Source organism: Hypomesus nipponensis, chromosome 4, assembly GCF_054491055.1.
Source record: "Hypomesus nipponensis isolate SF chromosome 4, ASM5449105v1, whole genome shotgun sequence".
Classification (NCBI taxonomy): domain Eukaryota; kingdom Metazoa; phylum Chordata; class Actinopteri; order Osmeriformes; family Osmeridae; genus Hypomesus; species Hypomesus nipponensis.
Window position 1 is genome coordinate 3,934,601 of NC_140364.1, and position 11,961 is coordinate 3,946,561.

Below are 11,961 nucleotides of genomic sequence, written 5' to 3' on the forward strand. Positions count from 1 at the left end.
TTTCCCCTTGGGCTCCGCCTTCAGCCTCCCAACCGTCCTTTAGGTGGGCGTGGACAGACCTGTACATACTCACTCTCTCTCACACACACACACACATACACACACACTCACTGCTATTCACAGAAAGAAACATAAAACAACCCAACAGCCCAACAACCCAATATGGCTCCTACAATCATCCTCATCATCATGCTCATCACCATCATCATCATGATCATCATCATCGTTGGACCACCGTTGGATCTAGTCACAAAAGTGGACGTCAGTCTCCTATGATGGACCACACAGAGTTCCTGGTCCCTTCCTGTCTGCATACTGTACCTGGCTGTCCTGTGATGCTGTCCTGTGATGCTGTCCTGTGGTGCTGTCCTGTGATGCTGTCCTGTGATGCTGTCCTGTGATGCTGTCCTGTGATGCTGTCCTGTGATGCTGTCCTGTGGTGCTGCCCTGTGATTATGTCCTGTGATGCTGTCCTGTGGTGCTGCCCTGTGATTATGTCCTGTGATGCTGTCCTGTGGTGCTGCCCTGTGATTATGTCCTGTGATGCTGTCCTGTGATGCTGTCCTGTGGTGCTGTCCTGTGGTACGGTCCTGTGGTGCTGTCCTGTGATGCTGTCCTGTGGTGCTGTCCTGTGGTACGGTCCTGTGGTGCTGTCCTGTGATGCTGTCCTGTGGTGCTGTCCTATGATGCTGTCCTGTGATGCTGTCCTGTGATGCTGTCCTGTGATGCTGTCCTGTGATGCTGTCCTGTGATGCTGTCCTATGATGCTGTCCTGTGGTGCTGTCCTGTGATGCTGTCCTGTGGTGCTGTCCTGTGATGCTGTCCTGTGATGCTGTCCTATGATGCTGTCCTGTGATGCTGTCCTGTGATGCTGTCCTGTGATGCTGTCCTGTGGTGCTGTCCTGTGATGCTGTCCTGTGGTGCTGTCCTGTGGTGCTGTCCTGTGGTGCTGTCCTGTGATGCTGTCCTGTGATGCTGTCCTATGATGCTGTCCTGTGATGCTGTCATGTGGTGCCGTCCTGACCCTGTGCTTGCCAACTCTGTGTCTGACCACTGCCTGGACGGAAAGGCCCCCATGCAGAGCGCTGCGGATGCTCTTATGATTCAGATCTCCGATATCTGTGATTCACAATCCATTGGCACATTTGTATTTTTAGCTCTGTTCTTCACTGCATAATTGTGTTCAGCCTGTGGTCTGCACTTCCCTGCATGAACATCTGTCTCTGGTGGAGGATATCCCACCCTGAGCTGCTGCTCTCAAGGTTTCTAACAGTTCTTCTATGAGTTTTTCCTGGTCTTCTTTGATGAGTTTAGGTTAGTTAGGGGGTGAGTCTAGGGTTTAGCCACCACCATCATCACCACCATCATCATCATCATCACCACCATCGTCATCATTACCACCACCATCATCACCACCACCACCACCATCATCATCATCATCATCATCATCACCACTATCATCATCATTACCACCACCATCATCACCACCACCACCACCATCATCATCATCATCATCACCACCATCATCATCATTACCACCACCATCATCACCACCACCACCACCATCATCATCATCATCACCACCACCATCATCATCATTACCACCACCATCATCATCATTACCACCACCATCATCACCACCACCACCATCATCATTACCATCATTCTCATCATCCCCATCATCATCGTCACCACCATCATCATCCTCATCGCCATCATCATCACCAGCATTCTCAGACAGATGTATCCTTGGCGACAGAGCCGTATCATGGAGACTAAGGTACATTGTATTCTCAAGGTAACCATGGATACCTACACAAAAAGCTTAAGGGAGGTCTTAGCGTTTGTAACCGTGGAGACTAAGCTTCCAGTGTTACCTTGAACTTCAGGGACATGCACATACATGGGTGTGTTAGGCTTCATTGTTTATGGAGAACAAAGCATAAAGGGATAAAAATAAACAGTTATTAAAGCAGCTTCATCACCAATGTGCGTCACTGTGTGTCCGTGTGTGTGTGTTTGCCCGCCTCTGTGTATGTGTCTGAGAATGTGTGTGTGAGTGTGTTTGAGCATGTTTGTGTGTGTGCGAGCCGCTTAGGGTGGGGGGTGGGCTCCTAAACATTGTCAGAAAAGCATGTCAGCATGTCTGCCACTTAGGAAACACAGTTTCACTATTAGCTAACCCCCTCCTCCTCTCTCCTCCCCATGTCTAGTCCCCCTCTCTCTTCCCATATCTCCACCCTCTCTCTCTCCTCCCCTCTTTCCCACCTCTCCTCGCCCTCCTTTCTACCTCCCCCTCTCTCTTCCCCTCCTCTTCTTTCCTCTCTCTCTCCCCCCCCCCCCCCCATCTTTCCTCCCCTATAAACATAATAAACACATATCTCCTCTACAGAGAGAGAGAGATGTGTTTATTTGGTTTCTCTGTGCTGGTGTACAGTATCTCAGCTCCCCCTTAACCCGCCCAGCCCGGACTGAGCGTGCTCAGAGAGGACTTGGCGAGAGGCAGCAGGACTTGCGTGTCACCTCTGCTGCCTCGTTATGAAATAAACATCAGAAACTGGCGCCGCCACAAATCTCTTGCTATGCAAGTTCTGAGACAGAGGAGGGGGGGGGGGGGATGAGAGAGGAGGAAGGAGGAGAGAGAGGGTTGAGAGAGATAGAGAGATGGGGAGAGAGAAAGAGAGAGCAAGAGAGACTTCAAGTGAGACGGAGACAGAGATAGAGAGAGAAAAACGTAGAGAAAAATAGAAAGGGAGAGATGGAGAGATGCAGAAATAGAGAGGGTGAGGGAAGGAGATTAGAGAGAGAGAGAGAGAGAGAGAGAGAGAGAGAGAGAGAGAGAGAGGGCAAGGTCTAATTGTTACGCTCGGTCTAACACTACTTCATGCTTCATGTTCATGCTGCCTGGTTGGGGGCTCTTGTGGGACTTTAACCCAGGTCACCTGGCACTCCCAGACATCTCCTTTAAGACCAAGAGGCTTGATCTAACCCAAATGTTTATCTACCTGCATGCCTTCTACCACTGTGCTGTAGCGAAACAACGAGTGTGTGTGTGTGTTTGAGAAGGGGTGTGTGTCTGTGTGTTTGAGTAGGGGTGTGTGTGTGTTTAACGAGGGGTGTGAGTGTGTACGTGTGTTTGACGAGGGGGGTATGTGTGTTTGACGAGGGTGTGTGTGTGTTGGGGGCACAACAAGGGGTAATGGAGTGAGAAGGAAAGGTGTTGTCTAACATGAGAGCAACACAGCGTGACACAGTCATTAACAGACCAAGAGGATCAATACTGTCGCCCCAGGAGGGGGGGGCATCGCTCCCCCAGCACAGCCCCTGGAGAGGGGGTGGGGGGGTGGCGATGGGGGGGGGGGGGGGGGGGTGAGAGGACAGAGACAGCAAAAGAGAGAAAGTGGTAAAAGAGGATTTTGTGCGTGTCTGTAGCTGTTTGTGTGTGCCTGTGTGTGTGTGTTTGTGCGTCTTTGCCTGTGTGTGTGGGTGTGTGTGTGTGCGTCTTTGCGTGTGTGTGTGTGCTCCAGAGAGACCCTGAAACACTTGACATTTTAAAAGGAGTTGGAGCGTCCCCGGTGTGTCTGTATCCTTCATTACCAGATTGCCCGCAGATGTACCATCACACCCACACACACACACCTTAATATCCTGGCTTTCCCAGAACCCCCCCGCCTCCACACACACTGGGTATAGTGTACATAGTGTACAGTGATATGTCATGACATTAACAAAGTAGTTCCCCTTTCCTTCACCTATTCTTTAACTTTTTAATTCATATTTCATTTGTGGTCGCGCACGCAGAGTAGGAGGTGCCTGGTTTGAGTCAAGGTGTTTTTTATGTACTATATGAGATTTGAGAACAACTATGGCTGAAAAAGATTGCTTAAGCATTTGTCAGACAAAATGCAGTATATTTTCCCATATGTTTTCTTTATCAAATTCAAGAATTCCATAACATTTTTGAGGTAGGGATTAAACCATGCAAAACAATGCCTAACTACACAAAACATTGCATATTTTACTTTTCTTTGTATACATGAAAATATATTTTGTCTCGTAAAAATTCCCAAATCAAATACATGACTAAAACGAATGAAAATATCTTCAAATAAACAACCTAAGGCTTTGACTGTGTTCTTAACTTTTTTGCCTTGTCAATCTTGAAATCTTCACCTGTGGCCGCCATGTAGTTAGCCACATAGCTATCCACACCGCGAGCCACCTAGCTACCCACACACCTAACCACCTAGCCACACACAGTAAGCCGTCAAGCTATCCACACGGCTAGTATCCTAGCTATGTACACAGTTACCCACATAGCTATGTGCACAGGCAGAATAGCTCTTAACACATTTGGCCACCTACCCATCTACACAGCTAGCCACCTAGCTTTCGTGAGACGAGGTGGCAAGGTGAGCCACTGACAAGCCATGTGTGTGGTGAGATGATATGAGCTGATTGGTTCTGAGCACACGGCGAACTGCTGGGCTGCCAGCCATCACCACGAAAACTTTTGAAACAGAGGTCAGAGGTCATTCTTGTCCAGAGCAGCCTCCAGCTGGGGCTACACATACACACATACACTCACACACACTCTCTCTCACACACACACACACACACACACACATACACAAGCATACACACAGTACAAGCAATGCAATCTCTGAAGACAGGATACAACAGAGTACAGTATCTGGTCACACAGATCTCTCCCTCTCTCTCCCTTTCTTCTCTACCTTTCTCTCTCACTCCCCCCCTCCCTCCCCTCGGTCTCTCTCTCTCTCTTCCTCTCTCTCCCTCTCCGTCCTTCCGTCTCTCTCCCTCTCCTCCCTCTCTGACAGGTGGAGTGGTAGGAGGATGCTCAGGGAGTGTGTGTTTCCACCTCAGCAGTGTGGACAGGTAAGCCCATGTGACCAAACACAGCCAGGCTCAGCTGTCAGGAGTAGTCACACACACTCTGGTCACAGGGTCACATACAAACACACATACACACACGCACTTACACACACACACAGCTCTCTCCTCTGCTTGGTCATCGGGTCACACACACACACTTGCACACAGAGACACTTTTGCAGATACGCACACACAAACACGCAGCAGATGGTCCCAGATTGAGATTGATAGTGATAGTCCATTTGTTCCACTCGTAAAGTGTGAGAGTATGCATGTGTGTGAATGTTTATGTGTGTACATTTGAGTGAGTGTGTAAGACTCACACACACACACAGCCGTCATGTGCACAACACAAACATAGCAATACCTACTGCACACATACACACTCTCTGGGGCCAGTTCACACACAATCACACACACGTTTCCATTCTAAGTAAGGGAATTCCGAACTGTGTGCGTGTGTGTATTAGGGATGCACGATAATATCTGCACGACATCGGTATCGGCAGATAAAAGCTTCAGAACTTAATTATCGACATCTGCAGATATGAAACTAAGGTGACGTGCAAATTATGCACACGTGAAGCAAATGTTTCATTAAGCAATAAGCCCGTTGCATCGCTTTTCTAAAACTGTTACTACAAATATTTGATATGGTTTCATAAATAAAGACAATTACATTGAAGAAACAAAATAGTTTAATAATAAACCGTCATTTTTCCGCCACTACAAAGTATAGTTCTTACATAAATCGTTGCCACGCAACTGATTGAAAACAGTGGACGGCCCATGTCGTCTTTATAGTGCTGGCTTTATTCCTTGCCTTTGCCAACACTTCGATTTTAACACTTCTTCTCTGCATGCCTGGTCTTTTTAAACTCTTTCTCCTGCATTCTGTCAATAGTTTCCCACCACTCGTCAAATATCAGCCCACCCAGCAAATCAAAATTCACAACAATTTCTGCCATTCTCTTTACAACTAGATTGTTTGCTACTGTGTATTTTATTTTATTTTAAATATTCAATGCGCAGTAATATGGAATGTTATGTTATGAGGACAACTTGAAAGGTTATGCTGGATTTTACAACGGCATGGAACGCGATACAGCCAATTTCAATTAAGGATTGGAACAATCCTGTAAAGTGTCAGTGATGCGATACATTTTAAGTTTACAGAGTTACATCTGCATTTCTGTGCATGTGACAAGAATGTGCCATTGTCAACAACACAGTTTTAAGGAAACTTCAAGGAGGTACTATTCAGGTATGAAAATTGTGATGTGAAAATATAAAAAAATCTGCCATATTTGAAATCATTTCAATAGTTTTCATGAATGAATGTCTATTTCTAAAATGATACAAATCAAGTTTTTAATGTCCCGTATTTACAGCAAGTACCCCATCAAAAAAGCGGATTAATTCTAGTACAGGAGAGACTTTTCAATAATTAAAAAGCAGAGGTGTATATATCGGTATCGGCATCGGCAATCGGCCAAAATGAGCTTGTAAATATCGGCATATCGAATATCGGCTAAAATTCAATATTGTGCATCCCTAGTGTGTATACGTGTGTGTGTGTGTGTGTGAGAGAGAGAGAGAGAGACAGAGTGAATGAGTGTGTGTGTGTGTAAATATGTGTGTGGATGTGTACGTTGGTGTGTGAGTGTGTGTATGTATGTGTTTTTAATGTGTGTAAGTGTGTGAGTGTGTATGTGTGTGTGTGTGTATGTGTGTGTGTGTATGTGTGTGTGTGTGAGAGAGGCTCAGCTTTCTACAGGCAGATGAAAGAGTTGTTTGAATCTAACCAGAGTCAATGTTGCTGAGGCAGGCAGGTGCATTACTTCCTCACACGTACACATACTCACACACACACACACACACACATGCACAAACACGTATACACGTACACACACACAAGCCCAAACACATATACACGTGCACACTTGGGAGGGGAAGGCAGGGCGAAAGAGAGGGGACAGAGAGAGAGAGGTATACATTCGTGTATGTGTGTGTCTGTGTGTCATGATGGACAGTGTGTGTGTCATGGTGGACAGTGTGTGTGCCATGGTGGAGAGTGTGTGTGTGTGTTTTGTTGGAGAGCGTTGCTACACATAATTTGTCATATTTCTTCAGTAACACAGTTCCTGGGAACACATCTGGTCCAGTCTCACTGCAATCTCCTACAAGGTCTCCTGCACAATATCTCTTCTCCTGCACATCTCCCACTTTCCTCTAAAGCCTTGTGAACGCAGACTTCACACACAGACACACACACACACAGTCAAGATTTTCATACAGGCTTTTTGGCTTTTTTTTATATTGATTATATTTTCTCATACATGTTTTTTGTTTGTTTTGTATTTCATCTAAAATAGTCATTACAATGATTCACAAAGTTGTAAAGGTTTCTAGGAAACAGGAGAGTGGCAGATTTAACAGTACTAGTGTCTCATCAGACTCCATGATGCTGTTTGATGTACTTCAGATATGACGTTGCTGTTGCTGAACTGTGCGATACTGTGGTTGAGATGTTATTGTTGTCCTTTGCCATGTATTACTGTGGTTGAGAAATTACTATTGCACCATGCCTGGGAGCTGAAAAGTGGCTCCTTTGATTTGTGCCTGGTAAATACCAACCAATCCTTGACTCTGACCACTGTAATACTGTTAGAACTACACACCTCTGATCCTTGATTACCTGCTGTGCTTCCTATATAGCCTTTTCGAGCGTTGCCTTTGCATCAAGGTGTCGGCTGAATGAAATGTAACATGCAAATGACATTCCAGTGTACCTGCACTTGCGGTTAAACGCCTGTCAAACTGTAACATGAAAGCCCAGTAGAACAGGAGGCCAGGAGAGGTTCCTAAACGGCCGGTCAGGGTTTTACCCCGGACAGACAACCAGGTACCCAGCTTACACAATCTCACTGCTTGAGCATGCCTATGGCTTCGTAGCGGAGGGAGAGAGGGGGGGGGAGATAGGGAGGGGGGGGCAGGGAGAGAGGGCGGGAGGCAGAGAGAGAGAGATGGAGACGGCAGGGGGGCAGGGAGAGAGAGGCAGGGAAGTGGAGATGGGAGGCAAAAAGAGGGATGGAGGTAGAGAGAGAGGGAGGAAGGAAGAAATTCTAGGAATGGATTCATTTCCAAATCGACTCCCACTGCCACCACACAACTGGTTATCAGCTTCTGTGGGCCTATAGGCATCGAGGAAGGACGTGTCTCTGCTTCTCATTCTTCTCTGTCTCTTTCCTTCTCCCTCTATAGCTTTCTTCGGACATATTTCTCTTTCTCTATATCTCTGTCTCTCTTCCTCTATTGCATTCTCTCTCTGCAGCTTGCAGACTTAAATGGTCTGGTGTCTCAATAAAAACGCCATGGTTCTCCCGAGAGCTGTTGTGCTTGAGTTGTTTCCCCTAAACTGTCCTCATAACGGAGTTTAACAGCGGCCTTGGGCTCGCGGGGCTATGATCCATTCCCGCGGGCTGGAGGGACCGAGGGCCGCGGGGGATGCGAGGCGCGAGGCGCGCAGCGGCATATTAATTAGCAGCGTCGCTCAAAACGCTGAGTGGGCCAACAACATCGGGCCGTGTAATGGGGCAGGCGCGGAAGACGGCGGTGCGACTTTGAAAGAAAAGATCACGTCCAAAGAATGAGCCTAATGTGTTTATTCAGTGCTCTTGAGGTAAAGTGTGGGAGGTGCGATGACACCTAGATTGATGCAACCTAAGTTCCGGCCACTCGCGAGAACGTGTGTTTTCCACGCCAGAACCGAATACAGACTGCCCCAATCTGGACCAACGTGTCATCAATTACGTCAACTTCTCAACACTCGAAGCACGAAAAAAAAAGAAATGTATTCTGCGCATAAACAAAATAAAAAAAATAGCCTACATTCTGCTGTATTGTCTACCGGAGAGTGCAGGTGCGTATACTCGCCCTCTCCGCAACACTGGCTGAGAACAGAGAGATGCCTCGAGTATTCATGTTTAATTCCGAGGGCAGTCTTCTGTTTCAACCGTAAAATACACCCGTGTCGGTGGGGCGTGTTAAAGGCGCGCAACAGTTAAACGGTTGAAATCAGAGTCGGGCGTTCAGCCGACCCGAGGAGCGAGACAAATAAGCTCGAGCTTGAAACCTTTACATGAGCGGGGAAACAGCCCAAGATGAAAACCTGTTTCATATTCCAGAATCACCGAGAACCTCTCGGTCTGTGATCTAAGCATTGTGTAACGGCACCGACCTAAAGATAAAGCGTGTTAACGTAGGTGTGTGTGTGACTGTGCTTCTTGCAGCGTGCTCTCTCAGAGCGCCGGTTATCAGACAGGACAGAATTCGTCTCCCCTCGCTTCTCGCTCCGTGCATCCTACATGGCACCTCGCATCTCCGTGTGTCGCGTCTCCGACCCCCGCCCCCCCCCCCCTCTCTCTCTTTTTCTCTCCCCCTCTTTCTAGCCGTCGGTCATTTGATTACAGAGAAAACGTCCATAGACTTATGAACAGCCAACAACCTCATCAGTCTTATCAACATCTAGAAATGATATTAGAAATCATATTTCCGGACCAGAGGGACACTTGGTTGAGCGGAGCCCTAACCCACAGATTAAAGATGAAGATTCTGGTGCGGTATCTTGCTGGGGTTCACACACACAAGCAACTCACGTATCCGCTCGAGCATACTGCAAGAATATTTATTGAGCTCGCGCTCAATGCCTGCATTGAACGGTTAGGCTGGCGGGGGAAGCGTCTCCGGGACCGGACTGTTATCATGCCTCGCAGCTCTCCCCGATTACACAAAAACACAGCCCCGTCCTCGGGAAATTAAACAAGCACACGCTAATTACCGAACACCGCACATCCTAGGTTCATCCTTACCTTCAAGACACGTGACCGTCATCAAGAATACCAGATTCCAAAATAGAATCCCAGTTTTAATCCGCATCTTTTTGGCTTGGAAAAAGTACCCCGTTCTGTGTTTAACACATCCTGTCTTTAGCGGGGATAGGGAATCCGTCGTCGAGGCGATGCGCGAGCCCTCTATATCACCCGTTTTCATGGTCACATGAAGCTCGTCTTTCTTTTCGATCTCCCGTTCCTCTGCCGGTAGCGGTGCGTCTGCCGTTGTGGCTGGCGCGCGGTCACAGCTCGAAGTGAACGGCTCTGCTTAGCTCCCACACCAACCTTCACGCGGACTCAACCATCTCTCCAACGGGGGCAAAGCGCGCAGCTCGATTCCTCGCAAGCGGGTGCGTTGGTTAATATCGAGCCTTTTTACCGACAGACGCGGAGTTCCCAGTCCTGATACGTACTCAACTAGAGAGGGAAAAGGCTCGGGCCACAGGGGAGTTTATCATCCACACCAACCATCCATCACACGAGCACAGTACATCAAATAATCACATAAGTCTTTAACGCGCCAGACTCAGGGATGTGGAGTGTTTTATATCCGTTTTCCCAGCCGCCAGTATCCGTTCAAATCTAAATCCCCGAATTCGCCTGGTGACTTGTCACAACGACATGACGGACATGAGACCGTATCTCTGAGGTGGAGGTGGACCAGAGGACTCGAGGTGAACCGAGAATCACTATTCACAAAGCCCGTGTTGCTGTTTGTCCGTTCAGTGCCAGGGGCAGTGAGCTAAGTTAAGTCCGTCATTAAGAGCACAAGCTCGCACCGTAATGATTTTAACCTAATCTTAATGTAAGTCCGCTAACAGTGACACCACCCAATTACAGGCTCGTGACGCCTCCTAAGCAGCATCTCCTCGCCCCTCCCGCTGGTTTCACCGCAGTTGAATGTGAATAAAAGCACTGTCTACATCGCATCCCACTGAATTCTCCGCTCCGGTCGCAACTTTCCTGCTGTTTTCAGAGTTTGTGCGCGGTATTGAAGGACGCTTCTGCCCTCTACAGGCGGTTTTATCCGAAGCTTTCTAGTCCACCCTCTCTCAGTTTGTATGTGCGTTGGTGTGTGTCTGTGTGTGTGTGGTACTAAGCGCGGACGATAGAGAAAAACAACGTCCGCCAGCCCTGTTGATAAGTAATGGAATTCTGTTTGAAAAGCGAGTTTCAGCCCGTGTGATCGGTGAATACCTTCAGCCTATAACCTTCAACATATGCTTCTTTCCGTTTTCATCTCGTTTATCACGGCACGGCTATAGGACGTGTTCCGTACTGGTGGCCGTTCAAACCGTGACGCATAATTGCATGGGGCTCGTGAAGCTCCTGCGGCGCGCGCTCGGAGAACTCTCCAAGGTGCTGAAGCCCAGCCGCGTTGCGCGAGCTGCATATTCTACCGGCAAATCAATACCCTCGTGGCACGCGGCTCATATTCGACACGGGATAAAAGAGGAAATGAACAAAATGCAAAACGTTGCACTTTCGACAGTTCTCATGCTGTTCTCAAGGCCCGTGGCTGGAGGGATATCAAGAGTTTTTATGTCGGAACTCGAGCTTAACGTCATCATGTCTGTACAGTATTCCTCGTGCAGCAGGGCAAAATATGTTATGACCCAGTAAGTCGGTGTAGCCTACATTCGTATATTTAATGCACGGTTCATATTTGGGGGGGCCCTCGAGGCGTTTGTGTCTGTGGACAAAAATTGCCTTGTCTAGCGGACCTGGCAGGGCTCCTTGCGCTCCGTTGCATGCGCACACATGGGTGAACGTGCTTGCTCATCAAGACGTGTCCTCGCGGCGCGGAGCGCGGGAATGTGTCTGGTCCTGATAGATTGAATTCGGACGAGATTCACATCGATCAAACTGACCTCCAGTTCACGTCGTCCTGTCACGAGCCTAATACAATACTGTAATACCTTGAGTATAATACTACTGTAGTTGGAAATATTACTGTGGTACTGTTGGGTAATACTACTGTAGTACTGAGGTGTAATGGTACTTTAGCACTGACGTGTAATACTGCTTTAGTACTGGTGGTGATACCACTTTACTGCTGGGGGGGGGGGGTAATACTACTGTAGTACTGGGGTATATACACATACACTCCCTCACACATACCCACACATGGTACACACACATAAACTCACAGATAGTCACAGTAGGGTTATTC

At 47.8% G+C, this 11,961-nt stretch overlaps 1 protein-coding gene across 2 annotated transcripts in view; it reads right to left on the reverse strand.

Annotated features, from left to right (window-relative positions):
• The window catches only part of LOC146295071 (CUB and sushi domain-containing protein 3-like), a 232,640-nt gene extending 222,800 nt beyond the window's left edge, over window positions 1-9,840 (reverse strand). For both annotated transcript variants that reach the window (XM_084695753.1, XM_084695752.1), the window contains exon 1: window positions 9,768-9,840. In XM_084695753.1, the coding sequence (XP_084551879.1) occupies window positions 9,768-9,834 (67 nt within the window). In that variant the 5' untranslated portion in view covers window positions 9,835-9,840. The remainder of the gene's footprint in view (window positions 1-9,767) is intronic.
• Between the last annotated feature and the right edge of the window lie 2,121 nt (window positions 9,841-11,961).